The sequence below is a fragment of the Rhinopithecus bieti genome, unplaced genomic scaffold (assembly GCF_001698545.2).
Source record: "Rhinopithecus bieti isolate Rb0 unplaced genomic scaffold, ASM169854v2 scaffold_15838, whole genome shotgun sequence".
In the NCBI taxonomy this organism is placed as follows: Eukaryota; Metazoa; Chordata; class Mammalia; order Primates; family Cercopithecidae; genus Rhinopithecus; species Rhinopithecus bieti.
This window is the reverse complement of record NW_016808928.1, coordinates 2,562,097-2,577,281: the sequence shown is the minus strand read 5'-3', so window position 1 is coordinate 2,577,281 and position 15,185 is coordinate 2,562,097. Positions and strand designations below refer to the sequence as shown.

At 50.2% G+C, this 15,185-nt stretch overlaps 1 protein-coding gene and 1 pseudogene across 5 annotated transcripts in view; one reads left to right on the top strand and one right to left on the bottom strand.

Moving 5' to 3' along the window:
* ARHGEF10 (Rho guanine nucleotide exchange factor 10) overlaps positions 1 to 15,185 on the top strand; it is a 122,793-nt gene that overhangs the window by 96,662 nt on the left and 10,946 nt on the right. For all 5 annotated transcript variants that reach the window (XM_017887850.1, XM_017887848.1, XM_017887847.1 and 2 more), the window contains one exon: positions 12,856 to 13,030. In XM_017887850.1, coding sequence (XP_017743339.1) covers positions 12,856 to 13,030 — 175 coding nt within the window. The remainder of the gene's footprint in view (positions 1 to 12,855; positions 13,031 to 15,185) is intronic.
* Positions 4,068 to 5,343, bottom strand: LOC108539270 (uncharacterized; annotated as a pseudogene).

Sequence of the window (15,185 nt, the reverse complement as noted above, 5' to 3'; positions counted from 1 at the left end):
AAAAAAAAAAAAAAAAAAAAAGGGAAAGGAAAAGAAAATCCCTTCTAGATTTTGCTCAGAAAGACAAGATTAGCAAGAAAATTCAACTAACCATTTTTTAACCAGTTAGCTGTGTTCACTGGTTACCTGCTAAGTAAAAGAAACATTGCTTTAAGAAATGTGTTCAGTATGAACCTATAGAGTCCTCCAGGACTTAGGGAAAATTCACATTTGATTGAGGTGACATTTCAATTCAATGGCTAAATGGATCATTCACCAAAGATTCAGGAGATAAGTGGGCAGCCATTTGGAAAACACAGGGCTGGCCCTCTGTGTTTAGAAGAGGCCCTCTCCTCTTCTAAACACTCCAGATGCATGGGAATTTCAACATGAAAATGAAACTATAAGCCTCTAAGATAAAAAGCAGTAGAATAGTTTTATTACTTTGCAATGGGGAAAGCCTCTCCAAACATGCCACAAACCCAGACGTTACCATAATAAATAAAATGGTACAGTTTAATAACTTTTTTCACATTGAAATATGTGTATCAAATACTTACGGAGGAAAAATTGGGAAAAAATTTCCTGTATATATGACTAAGAATTAATGTTCTTAAAATACAAAGATTTCTTATTAAATTAAGAAAAAGATAACCAACCCAAGAGAAGATGTTCAAAGGACATGAACAGGCAACTCTTAGAAAAAGAAATCGAGGCCGGGCGTGGTGGCTCAAGCCTGTAATCCCAGCACTTTGGGAGGCCGAGACGGGCGGATCACGAGGTCAGGAGATCGAGACCATCCTGGCTAACACGGTGAAACCCCATCTCTACTAAAAAATACAAAAAACTAGCCGGGCGAGGTGGCGGCGCCTGTAGTCCCAGCTACCCGGGAGGCTGAGACAGGAGAATGGCGTGAACCCGGGAGGCGGAGCTTACAGTGAGCTGAGATCCGGCCATAGCACTCCAGCCTGGGTGACAGAGCGAGACTCCGTCTCAAAAAAAAAAAAAAAAAAAAAAAAAAAAGAAATCGAAATAAACAATAAACTCATACACATATAACTTAGCCTCATTAGCAACTAACATTACCTGTTAAAACAAGGCACTGTTTTATTAATAAACTGTATTTTTAGAGCAGTTTTAGGTTCACTGCAAAATTGAATGAAAAATGCGGAATTTTCCATGTATCCCTCCCCCCACACACGCACCGCCCCCCCAAACCCCCCATGAGCCCTGTCCTGGAGTGGCGCGTTTGTTACAGTCGGTGAGCCCACGTGGGCCTGACATCATTGCCCGGGGTCCACAGTCCCTCATCACTCAGGGTCCACTAGGGGCTTATGCTTGGTGCTGCGGTTCTGTGGTTTTGGGCAAATGTATCATAGCATTGTTCACCGCTACAGCATCGTGCAGAGTGGGTTCACTGCCCTGGACATCCTCTGCTCTCTGTTCAGCCCTCCCTCCCGCCGTCCCCGCAACCACTGGTCCTCACGATGCCATTTCTTCAGATTGACAGAAGGTAAACGCTAAGCGTGACCCGGTTGGAATGTGGGGCACAGGGCCCTCAGGACCACAGGGCCTTAGGGCAACCCCTCTGGAGGGCACTCACCTGTTACCAGTTAGCACTGGGGTTCATAACATCTTCCCGGCAGCTCCCCACCCTAGAGAAATCCACTCTACAGAGGAGCTTGTCTATTGCAACCTTGTTGGCATCACAAACACTTGGGAGTGTCCTAAATGCATGCGGATGGGAGGAGCTGGGGAAATCTATGCCCCACGGAGCGGGTGAGCTCAGGCAGAGGGAGGAGGCCCACACTCTCCTTGTGGGTGTTCCTAAATGCACGCCCATAGGGGCACATGCAGGCAAGCAGGCTGCAGAACACTGTCCCAGCTCACTCCCAGGGAGGCTGCGGTGCCTGGTGAGCCCACCCGTGTCTGCTGTTGTCAGTGGCTCTGTGATGTGCCAGCGTGTGTGTGTGTGTGGTTGGACAGACATTCCTGAAGTGATGAGGAAAAGGCTACATACTTCCCCTCACACCTGCATTTTTCAGCCGTGTCATGTGGCATTTATTATGAGGTTGCGCTGTCTTATTTTTTTACTGTCTGTTCATGGCCATCTCTTGACTCCACTGTACCAGTGTGTTTTCAGCCAATAAAATGGACCAACTCATCATTAAAAATTCCTTTGGGCTGGGCACAGCAGCTCACACCTGTAATTCCAGCACTTTGGGAGACCAAGATGGGTGGATTGCTTGAGCTCAAGAGTTCAAGACCAGGCTGGGCAGCACAGTAAAACCCCATCTCTACAAAAAACATAGAAATTAGCTGGGCACAGTAGTGCACGTCTCTCGGATATTTGGGAGGCTGAAGTGGGAGGATCACTTGAGCCCAGGAAGTCGAGGCTGCAGTGAGCCAAGATTGTACTGCTATACTCCAGCCGGGGTCAGAGTAAGACCCTGTCTCAAAAAAACAATTCCTTTGACCCTCACACAAAAGGTTACAGGAAAGAATGTCTTCAGTTGGGGCGAGGGGTCTAATTTCATCTCTTTGAAGGCTGTGAAGACGTTCTAATGATGAGATCGCCACAAATCCAGAAAGAAACGGTATTAAGAGCTTCTAAAAATACTTGTCTAGACCATCGTTAGGAGGGATGTACCAGTTCCCTGGGTTAGGAACTTTAAGACATTTTGCTGGTATTTCATGAATCGCATTTGCTCACCCTTATGAGACTGGTTTCAGGATGTGCCTAGGCTGCACCCTCTGTCATCTCAGCACACACTCATGAGACCAGTTTCAGGACGTGCCTAGACTGCACCCTCTGTCGTCTCAGAGGGATAGTGGCTCCTGAGCTGCCCCGTGGACGCCGCTTTGGCTGGCAGCACGGCAGGATGCAGGCTAATGCCATCTTCAGCCAGGAAAGGGCTCTCCGGCTGGCCCCTGCAGACCTGGGTCTGGTTAGGGGTGTGAGGTCCACAGTGGGGCAAGGTGAAGATGGGACCTGGGTCCTGAGCCTCCTGGAGGCTGACGCTCTGCCATGGATCGTGAATAGCATTCCCGTGTGTGTGTCTGTTTTTGACATAGCCTCTCCCACATCCCTCGAGACCTGGCCTGCTAGACAGGGATGGAAAATAGCTGGATAGGGAGGTCGGGGTACATGTTAGATGAATTTTGGCAGTATTGTTCCTGTTACTTTTCATATCCATCTGACACTTCTTATTTCACGTGCCTAGAGAACGAGAAGCCTTCAGTGTTGCATGTAGCCAGGGATTAGCTAGTGCTGCCAGGCAGGGCAGCACTGTTCCTGACCTTGTCCACAGCCCTTGGACCTTATCAGTACAGCCATCCCAGTAACTGTGTAATACCGAGGCACAAGGTTTCAGTACAGCCATCCCAGTAACTGTGTAGTACCGAGGCACAAGGTTTCAGTACAGCCATCCCAGTAACTGTGTATTACAGAGGCACAGGGTTTCAGTACAGCCATCCCAGTAACTGTGTATTACAGAGGCACAGGGTTTCAGTACAGCCATCCCAGTAACTGTGTAATACCGAGGCACAAGGTTTCAGTACAGCCATCCCAGTAACTGTGTAGTACCGAGGCACAAGGTTTCAGTACAGTCATCCCAGTAACTGTGTATTACAGAGGCACAGGTTTCAGTACAGCCATCCCAGTAACTGTGTAATACAGAGGCACAGGGTTTCAGTACAGCCATCCCAGTAACTGTGTATTACAGAGGCACAGGGTTTCAGTACAGCCATCCCAGTAACTGTGTAATACAGAGGCACAGGGTTTCAGTACAGCCATCCCAGTAACTGTGTATTACAGAGGCACAGGGTTTCAGTACAGCCATCCCAGTAACTGTGTAATACAGAGGCACAGGGTTTCAGTACAGCCATCCCAGTAACTGTGTAATACAGAGGCACAGGGTTTCAGTACAGCCATCCCAGTAACTGTGTATTACAGAGGCACAGGGTTTCAGTACAGCCATCCCAGTAACTGTGTATTACAGAGGCACAGGGTTTCAGTACAGCCATCCCAGTAACTGTGTAATACAGAGGCACAGGGTTTCAGTACAGTCATCCCAGTAACTGTGTATTACAGAGGCACAGGGTTTCAGTACAGCCATCCCAGTAACTGTGTATTACAGAGGCACAGGGTTTCAGTACAGCCATCCCAGTAACTGTGTAATACAGAGGCACAGGGTTTCAGTACAGCCATCCCAGTAACTGTATTACAGAGGCACAAGGTTTCAGTACAGCCATCCTGGTAACTGTGTATTACAGAGGCACAAGGTTTACATCCTAGCTCAACCATATAATATCCAGTGATCTTGGATCAGCCACCTACCTGGGCCTCGGTTGTCTGAGCTGACAGCTGGGGGTAATTCCCCTCTCTCAGGCTGCTTGTAATTTATATGCTGTAAATCTCAAAGACTCAGAGAGAAGCAATGTGTTTGGATCCAGATATAGGGCTCTTTCCTTGCATTTTCAGTACCAAAATAACTAAATGCATTTTTAGAAAGAAGCAAAAATCTGCTCTCTCTGAAAACATGAAGTTCATCCTGTCGTTCCCGTTGTGCAGGGTAACTGTGGCCAGGGGCTGGTGCAGCTCACAGGACCTGAGCCTGCAGGATCTGAGCCCCGGGTGTGCGTCCGGCCTGCTGATGGTGGGGGCAGCAGCTGCGGGGGGATCCATCCCGAATGACCATATGCTGTCAGAACAGTGCTGGCCTGGGAGCTGCCTGTGATCCGAGCTTGGGTTGAGCGGGTTGGGAGACGTCAGCTGTATTTGGAAGAAAAAGGCACCTGAGGCTCTGAGGTTTCGGCGTTCCTGAAGTAATTGTGCCAGTGGAAGAGTCAGCCTGGCTACCAGTGGGGGTGGCCGGCCCCCGTCTCAGCTCTGGCACCATAACAAAGCAGCACCGGGCAAACCAGTAGAGATGCTGAGCCGGGTGCTTGGTGCAGCACCTGCGACGTGGCAGGGGGCACCCACCTGCCTGTCAGGGCCGTCAGGAGCAGATGGGAAGACATGCCATGGATGCTGAGCTGCCGCACGGTGCCGGTCACAGTCCCCTGGACACTTCAGGGGAAGGGAAGTATCTCTTTTTCCCCAACTGCAAATGGCCCTTTTTCCTGGGTTTGTCCAATTGCTGTTTAAATCTCATAGTGTGTGTGATGCACCCTCTGTCATCTCAGCACACACTCATGAGACCAGTTTCAGGACGTGCCTAGACTGCACCCTCTGTCGTCTCAGAGGGATAGTGGCTCCTGAGCTGCCCCGTGGACGCCGCTTTGGCTGGCAGCACGGCAGGATGCAGGCTAATGCCATCTTCAGCCAGGAAAGGGCTCTCCGGCTGGCCCCTGCAGACCTGGGTCTGGATGCAGTGCTGAGGGATCTGACATCTAGGAAAGGGAGAATCATTCTGGATTTCTGGGCGGCATTGCCTGGACAGATCTTGCTTAGAACCTTGAGTCACAGCTCCTTTCAGTTGAATGACTACAGCTGCTTAAAGTGCAAACCTCTTCTTCCTCACTCTTGATTTTCTACAATATGCAGTGCTCTTGACTGAAGATAGATGGAAGGAAAGAAAGAGGAAAAAGTGTTCTTGCCCCCATCCTCTACTGAAGGGAAAAGCAGAATGAAATAATAAAATAGGCGAGATATTGAAGATGACCTAAATAGTGCAACATAGTGATTTTCTGCAGCAATGCATTTTTTCTCATAGGAATTTAATTCTTGTCATTGTGTAGAAAGAGACACAGGGCAACAAAACAGGCCTAAGCGGGCGCAGTGGCTCACACCTGTAATCCCAGCCACTCGGGAGGCTGAGGCAGGAGGGCTGCTTGAGGCTAGGAGTTCAAGGCCAGCCTGGGCAACATAGCGAGACCCTATATCTAAACACAGAAAATAAAACAACAGGCCCAGGTCAGCAGAAGAGGCCAGAGATCCCCGAACACTGTTGGATCCCAGTCCCTAGAGACCCCCGAACCCTGGAGTCCCAGTCCCCAGAGACCCCGAACACTGTGGAATGTCGGTCCCCAGAGACTCCGAACACTGTGGAATGTCGGTCCCCAGAGACCCCGAACACTGTGGAATCCGTAGCCTGCTTTCTTTCAGACACCTTCAGAATCACACAATTTCAAGGCAAACAGAGACTTAGAGATCCTGTGGCCTAATGTTCTTGTTTTCAGAGAACCAAGGCTTAGAGAAAGGAGAAGCCATGCCCAACATCGATGCTAAGGTAATATCCATATAATCTGTCCTCCAGCAGAAACATAGCAAATACTTACCAAGTACCTGGCATTGTGCAAAAACAAACCAACCACAGATGGTTGAGACATTGACAACACAGGCCCGGCTCTCAGTCCCAGGATGGCTGGGCTGCCAGCGTGAGTGAGGGTGCTGTGGAAGTTTCAGGGGCAACACTCCCTCCAGGCCTCAGGCTGGCACAGTGAGCCCATATCCAGGGGCCCTGCATCCTACGAATTTCACGACGGCAGCAGCAAAGTGTCAAGCCAAGCATGCGTCCCTGTGGGCACAGGGCTCTCGGCAGCTGCCTAGGGATGGTGCCCATGCAGCTGGCTGGTCAAGGGTAAGGAGGGATTCACTAAGAGAAAAACCGGGATGGTACCTCAGAGAGGGAGAGATGCGTCAGGCTTCGAGACTACTGGTCCCCAAGGGGCTGCTGGAAGCAGAGGGTGGGTCTGCGAGCGCAGTAGGGGACAAGGAACTTGGGTCCTGTCACTGGCTCAGCTCACGGGGGTTGGGGGGAAGCATGGGCAGTGCAGACATCCCCATGCCCCTGAAGGTAGCCGCCTTTGACTTGACTTCTTGGAGCAGAGTTCTGTGTAGTTTTCTTTTAAACAGCACTTTTGCTGCAGACGGTGCTGAGCCATTGAAGGGTTTTCAGCATGGAACAGATGTCAAAATTTGTTTTCAGAAGAGTATTTTGCCAGAAGTGTAATGGGGTGCGAGATGCTTGGGTACTAGAACCAAGGAGGTTGTGCTGGGTTAAAAACTGCGGGACTGAGGCCCAACAAACCATGGGTTTGGTTTTATTTTATTTATTTATTTATTTGTTTTTTGAGACAGAGTCTCGCTCTGTAGCCCAGGCTGGAGTGCAGTGGCGCGATCTCGGCTCACTGCAAGCTCTGCCTCCTGGGCATTCTCCTGCCTCAGCCTTCAGAGGAGCTGGGACTATAGGCGCCTGCCACGATGCCCGGCTAATTTTTTGTATTTTTAGTAGAGACAGGGTTTCACCGTGTTAGCCAGGATGATCTTAATCTCCTGACCTCGTGATCCGCCCACCTCGGCCTCCCAGAGTGCTGGGATTACAAACATGAGCCACCACGCCTGGCAGGGTTTGGTTTTTCTAAAATCATCTTTCCAGAAGTTTGGATCGTGATTGTGAAAGAGTCAACAGCCCGAGGAAAGAAAGAAGCTTTACTCCTCTATTTTCTAGTCACACCAGATTTCCCTCATATGCCACGGTTGTTTGTTTTGCTTTTTAAAATCCTCTCTATGGAAGTTACCTTCCTCTGCCCCAAACAGTTTTTCCAGGGTGTAATTTCTGCTTTATTCTCAACTGGCTCAAGAAACCAACTATGATGGAGACTTGTGCGTGAAACAGGCAGCAGGTGGCCAACAAATTAGATAATCTAGATGAGATGGACAGACTCTAGAGTGGCACGAACTACCAAAACTGAATCATGAAGAAATAGAAATAGAACATTTGAATAGACCTAAAACTAGTAAGAAAATTGAATCAGTAATCACAAACTTCTGAACAACAACAAAAAGCCCAGGACCAGATGGCTTCACTGGTGAATTCTAACCAAACATCTTAAAAAAGAATTAACAGCACTCTTTCCCAAACTCTCCAAAAATATTGACAAGGAGGGAGCAACACTTCCTACTCATTCTGCAGTCAGCATGACCCCGATACCAAAGACACAAAGACATGACAAGAAAACCACAGACCAGTATCCACTGTGAGCATGGATGCAAAAACCCTCAACGGAAGACTTGCAAAGTGAGATCAACAGCATACTGAAAGGATTGTGTACCCTGGAAAAATGAGATAGATTCCTAAAATGCAAAGGTGGTTCAGGACGTGAAAATCAATCAGTGGAATGCATCACATTAACAGAATAATGGGGGGGAAAACACACACACAATCATCTCGATGCACAAAAAGTACTTGACAGAATTTATCACCCTTTTATGATAAAAACACTCAAACTAAGACTAGAAAGTGACTTTTTCTCCACCTGCCAAAGGGCATCTACAAAAAACTCACAGCTAAGATCATACTTTATGGTTAAAGAAGAAAAGTTTGCCCTTGAAGATCAAGAACAAGACAAGGATGGCTTCTACCATTTCTATTCACAGTAGTACTGGAGGATCTGCCAGAGCAATTAGACAAGGGAAAAAAGCTGGAGGACTCAGATGAGAGGAAGAAGTAAAGTTGCATTTGCATATGATATCCTCTTGTATGTAGAAAATTCTGAGGAATCCACAGCAAAACTACTTGACTAATAAACAGGTTGAGCAAAGTTAGAGGGCACAAGATCGGTATACAAAAATCAATTAAATTTCTGTACACTAGCAGCAAACAACCTGAAAATGAGACAAAGAAAACAACTTCATTTATAATGCTGTCAAAAAAATACTTAGAGAAATTTTAATCAAAAGTGTAAGATTTATACACCAAAACTACAAGACATCATTCAAAGAAATTAAAGAATACCTAAATAAATGGGAAGGCATCCTGTGTCCATAGATTGGAAGACATACTGTTGTTAAGAAGAAAACAGTCCCCAAATGGATCTGCAGATTCAACACAATTCTTACCAAATTTCCACTGCTTTTTTATTTTTATTTTTTCAACAAAACTTGACAAGCACATCCTGAGATTCATCTGGAAGTGCAGGGGATCCAGAAGAGCCAAAATAATCTAGAAAAACAACAAAATTGGAGGCTCACGCTTCCTAATTTCAGATTTTACCACACAGACACGTACATCAGTAACACAGACCGGAGACCACATGTGTCTGTGGTCACATAATTTTCAACACGGTGCCAAAACTATTCCATTTGAATATTGAATGGCCTCTTTAACAGGTGCTGCTGGCACAACTGGGTATCCATGTGCAGAAGAATGAAGCTGGACCCCTGCCTCACACCACATACAAAGTTGTCTCAAGTGAATTAAAACATAAATGTAAGAACTAAAACTATAAACACCATAAAAGAAATTATAGGAGTAAATCCTCATGATTTTGGACTAGACAGTGGTTTCTTAGATCTGACACCTCAAGCACAAGCAACCAATGTGGAAAAATAAGATACCTTGGGCTTCATTAAAATTAAAACCTTTTTGCTTCAAAGGACACTATCAAGGGAGTGAAAAGACAACCCACAGAGTGGGAGAAAATACGTACAGCTCATGTGAGAAGGACCTAGTATGCAGAGCATCTAGCACACTCTTAGAACTTAATAAAAAGAGCACTTTGGGAGGCCGAGACGGGCGGATCACAAGGTCAGGAGATCGAGACCCATCCTGGCGTAACACGGTGAAACCCCGTCTCGTGTACTAAAAAAAATACCACAAAAACCCTAGCCGGTGTGAGGTGGCGGGCGCCTTGTAGTCCCAGCTACTCGGGAGGCTGAGGCGGAGAATGGCGTAAACCCGGGAGGCGGAGCTTGCAGTGGAGCTGAGATCGGGCCACTGCACTCCAGCCTGGGGATAGAGCGAGGACTCCGTCTCAAAAAAAAAAAATCTCAAAAAAAAAAAAAAAAAAAAAAAAAAAAATTAAAAAAAAAAAAACAAACCCATTTAAAGGCAAGGGAACTGAATGGATATTTCTCCAAAGATGTACAGTCGACCCATAAGCACACGAGAAGATGGTCAGCATTGTTGCTTGTTAGGGAATCATGGAGCGAAGCCACAATGAGACGCTGTGTCTGTCACACACTGGGACAGCAGGAATAATGTTGTCAGTGGAGCCAGCACGCACCGGAGAGCACGTGAGGACGCTGGGAGGCTCTTACTTGCTGGTGGGAATGCAGAATGGTGCAATTTCTGGGAAGACAGTTTGTGATTTCTTCAGAAAGTAACTCATGGCATGACCAGGTGACCCAGCATTTCCAGTCGCAGGTGTAGATTCAGGAGAACCTGATATTCACGTAGACACAAATGACCATAGCCGTGTTATTTATAGTCTAAACGCGGATGCGGCCCAGATGCCCAGGAGCTCGTGAGTGGACAAACAGAATGTGGGTCCTCCAGACACGGGACCGGATTCAGCCATAGAAAGGAGGGAAGCCCCGACTCCCGCCACTCCGTGGATGTACCTGGAAAACGCCAAATTCAGTCAAAGAAGCCAGACACAAAAGGCCGAACGTTGTAGGATTTTGTTTGTATGAAATGTCAGAACAGGCAAATCCAGAGACAGAACATGGATGAGTGGTTGTTGGGGGCTGGGGAAGGGGCATGAGGGTAATGACATGTTCTGGAATTCAAGAGTGGTGAAGGTTGGCAACTTTCCGAATATACTAAAAAACAGAATTGCACCCTATAGAAGGGTGAACTTCATGATATGTGAATTATAGCTCAGTGTTTTCAAAAGGAGGTGGCAGTTTTGGAGGTAGCTGGGAAGTTAGCAGGTGTCAGCCTGAAGCAGGTGGAGGAGCTGGCCCCAACGATGGCTGCTGGGAGCAGCCTGCCTAGCACAGGCAGGAGGAGGGGGAACCCCACAGCCCAGCGAGAAAGGGGCATGCAGCTTTTCTTCCTTTCCCTTTTCCCTCTTTTTCTTTTTAATTTAAGATGAGTGAAACTTGTACATGCTTTGGGGCTGAATGACAGAAGCCAGGAGAGGCAGGGCCCCGTGCCAGGAGGGCGAGGAGCTGGGCAGGAAGGAGCCAGTGCCAGGAGGAGGCCGGATTGGAGGTGGAGTGTCAGGGGAGTGTGGGCCTGCACACCTTCTCCGCTGTAACGCAGGAGGGCAAGTCAGAGGGAGGAGGGATCAAAAGCACCCGTGCTAGAACCATCTGGAATGCGAACCCAGACTTCCCAACCCCCAGGCAGATGCTCTTCCTCCCACGCCGCACAGCCCAGATCGTTCAGACGGTGAAGAGCCTGTGAAGCTTCAGTTCATAAAACACTTGGGATCTTCGTGTGCGAGATTCGTGTTCCGCTGAGGGGTAGGAGCTGGGTTCTCTGCATAGGAACCAAGTCACAAGTCAGTGACGTAGACTCCTTCGCAATTGTGAGCACCAGTTCCTTCCCATTGACAGATATTTAAATTCAACTTGTGATTATCGAAGAGATTTTCTATGAGGAAACTACGGGCATATGGCGAGAGGCATTTATACGACTGACTCTAGAATGGGCATTTTAGAAGCAGGGCCCTCACTTCATATCAGGGGACCTAGGGGGGTTCCAGTTTGCTCCAGGGGGTGGACAGTCGGATGTGGAGCCCGCTCCAGATCCACAGTGATGGGACTTGGGGCCGTGTGGGCCAGCCTCCCGCACCATGTCACCTCCCTGGGGACCCCAGCCTCCCGCACCGCGTTGCCTCCCTGGGGACCCCAGCCTCCCACATCGTATCGCCTCCCTGGGGACCCCAGCCCCTGCGTGCCCAGCCTGAGGACACAGCCCTCTCCTCAGATGGCATCACTTTCAGGCCCTGCAATGCTCCTGTGTAGGCTGGGACCCTCTTCTGCCCTCCGCTCCTGATGGAATCTCAACTGAAGCAAGAGGCAATATCACGGGAGATGGGATGGGATCTTCCAACCACTGAAGTCGCATCCCTGAGTTCCTGCCCACTGGGCTCTGAGTGTGGCTTGGTGCTGCAGGGTGGGGTTTGGTGCTCGGGGCATGTGCGTGGAGTCAGCAATCTCCACCATGGGGGCCGTCGTCTTTTATTCTCAGATTGTGGGACAACTCATAGGGCGGAGATGTCAGTCTGGTTATTTCTTGTGGGTTTTTATGAGTTTCATCACTTTGCTTTAGATCCTGCTTTGTGCAGGATCGTGAGTTTCTTTAATTTCAAGAGCTGTGAGGCTGCTGGTTCCTGGGGCACACAGTGTCTCTAGGCTTCATCCCAGCCCTCCCCCCTGCCACCCCCTGCAATCCCTGATGGGCAGGGCGGTGGCAGTTCTCCTGGGACTGATCCCACAGAGCCTGAGTGCCAGGCAGCCCCTGAGGCCACATCGGGGGGGTTGCTGTGTGAGCAGCCCCTGCTGGCTGTGGGGTGACGAGGGCCCAGGCCCAGGCACCAGTGGGAACCCTCAGAGCAGGCTGCTGGGATGCACTTTTGGAGCTGTGGGGCTGCAGCTGAGCCTGGAAGCTCCAGAAGGACCAGGTTGCATGGAGAAGCAGAAGGTGCCTTTTCAGGACAGCAGAGCTAAGAGGAGGCACAGACTCAGAACCAGGGTCGGGCTGCAGGCAGGCGGTGGGGCCCCACGCCACAGCCTGGAGACCTCAGGGAAGGTTCTGGGCAGGTTCTGATGGACCTAGGGGAATGGATCAGCCTCCTGCATCAGTCCCCACGGTTCAGGTCCTCCTGTGCCTCCTCTTGCCAGCCTGCCCGTGTCTCCTTTTGGACACAAGCTCAGTGGCTTGGGCCCCTTGGCAGGTGCACCGTGCCTGTGTCTTTGGAATGGCCGTTTTCTGGGATCACGAAGGAGCCAGGATGATTAAAATGGCAGACAGTTGGGTTGCTGTTCAGTTGCTGGAGAGGCCTGTGATTTGGAGCAAAGCCTGCTGCTGTGTTGCAGCCACTGAATGGCGCTCCAGCCGGACGCCACACGGACCCAACAGGCCCCAGTCAGACTCACTCCATGGGGCCAGCAGACTTGACCTTCTCTCGATTTCATAGGGTCAGCTGGAGGCCCACCAGGAGGAAGGCATGGTGATCTCCCACATGGCTGTGGCTGGCGTCGGGATCTGGATTGCCTTCACCTCGGGGTCCACACTCCGCCTTTTTCACACGGAAACTCTCAAGCACCTGCAGGACATCAACATCGCCACCCCTGTTCACAACATGCTGCCAGGTAAGTGGGTGGGACGGGGCCCGGGGACGGGCATGGGGGTGCGGAGCGCGGTCAGCCCACCTTAGTGCTTCCTGGTGCAGGACACAGAGGCCCCTGAAGGAGCCGCGTGCTGGGAGGAGCCGCGTGGTGGCGCCATCTCTGTAGGTCAAAGCGGGTGGGAGACGATTTCTCATCGTCGGTGCAACAAGGCCCTGGGGAAGCCGGGACCTGAGGCTGAAGAAGGCAGAACAGGAGGCCTCCCTGCGGCTGGGAGGGCTGTTGGGGAGAGGCTGTTTGTGAATGCCCCGTTGCTGGTGGGTACCACTGAAGTTGCTGGGCAGGGAAGAAGGCCATTACACATTGAGTTTTGGGAGGATCATCCTACAGCAGGGTGTGGAGAAAAGGAATGAGGAGGGGCCCAACTGGCTTCCTTCATGGGTAGCCTGGGGCCACACTGGGGTCCGTGGAAGGGCTGTTTTGGTTCTTTGCCTGCTGGTGAGTATTGGAAGATGTTTGCAGTTTTAAGGGGAAGGCATGAAGTAAGGGCTCTGCCTCGGTGCCCCTCGGCTGCTGTGACACACGCCACAGACGGGCAGGCTCACAAGCCAGAGAGGCTGCCCGTCCGCGTTCTGGAGGCTGCATGCCCAGGAGCACGGTGCCTGCAGGGCAGGCTTCTGGGAGGATCTGCTTCCTGCTTTGCAGTTGCTGCCTTCTGACTGGGGCCTCGTGTGGTGGAAAAAGAGCCCTGGGGTCTACTCTGCTTCCTGTAAGGGCACTAATCCCATCATGGGGACCCTATCCTCACGACCTCATCTAACCCTAATCACCTCCCCAAAGCCCCGCCTCCTCGCACCATCCCACTGTGGGCAGGGCTTCAACATCGAAATTTGGGGAGACACAAACTGTCAGTCCATGACGGGCCATTTATGATACATTGAAGGAAACCACAATGATTAGGGGTCCGGTTCTAGAACGGGTGTGAGGCTGTCCTTTGTCAAGGGGAGGATGAGCAGGATGAGGATGTTCCTCGGGGCCTCTGCGTCCCCTCTGCACTCCCATTGGAGGTGGGAGGGTGAATATATTTGGTGCACGATGAGTCTGTGATAGCCATTCTTTTCTCAGGGGCTAACTGTACAAGTCATTGTTAAAATACTCCAGGAGATTTCTCTTAGTGGAGAAAAGGAGGAAAAGGAGGAGAAAAGGAAAAGGAGGTTTATGTAACATGCAAGCTTATATTTAGAGAACCAAAATGGTTAAGTCCCTGTGGCTTAGAAAGCAGACGGACGCTCTGCTGCGGACCTTGTGTTTTCTTTGGAGCGCTCACTGCTGGAGCAAATGTTTGCTGCAGGAATGGGCTGTCGTTGTTGGGACAAAACCAAGTCACATCCATAATTGCCAAAGCTCTCACGTGGCAGTGAGTGTCCGTGCGTTCAAAGTTCTGTACACAAGGGGAAGTGAGGAGGGTGTTGCGAGAAAAACCTCTCCCCTCGACCTCCTGTGGGCTCCAGCCCCTGAGCCTCCAAATCCTGCCCCAGCTGCCTGCAGCGCAGGCCTCCCTCCGGGGAAAAGCAGCCCACGGTTACCCTGGTTCCAGAGTTCCGAGAACAGCCATGGAAATGCAGCGGCCCCACAGGATCTTTGGGGTTTATCCCTCTCCGGTTAGGATCAGAAAGAAACTCCTCACGAAGGGAAGGCTCTGGCCAGTGTGAATGGAGTCTGTATTTTGAATTTGATTTTTTTTTTTTTTTTCCGAGACGGAGTCTCGCTCTGTTGCCCAGGCTGGAGTGCAGTGGCGCAATCTCAGCTCACCGCAAGCTCCGCTTCCCGGGTTCCCGCCATTCTCCTGTCTCAGCCTCCCATGTAGCTGGGACTACAGGCGCCCGCCACCTCACCCGGCTAGTTTTTTGTATTTTTTAGTAGAGACGGGGTTTCACCGTGTTAGCCAGGATGGTCTCGATCTCCTGACCTCGTGATCCGTCCGTCTCGGCCTCCCAAAGTGCTGGGATTACAGGCGAATTTGATTTTTTAATAAAATAACCCTTGCACATGATTTAATAAAACCCAACAGCACTCACGCCCAAGGTATGAAAAGCAAAGCAGGATAGGAAAGCCTGCGCTCTGGGGACCCACAGCCTCGCCCCTATCCCAGCACCTACCCACTGTCAGCACCTGCCCC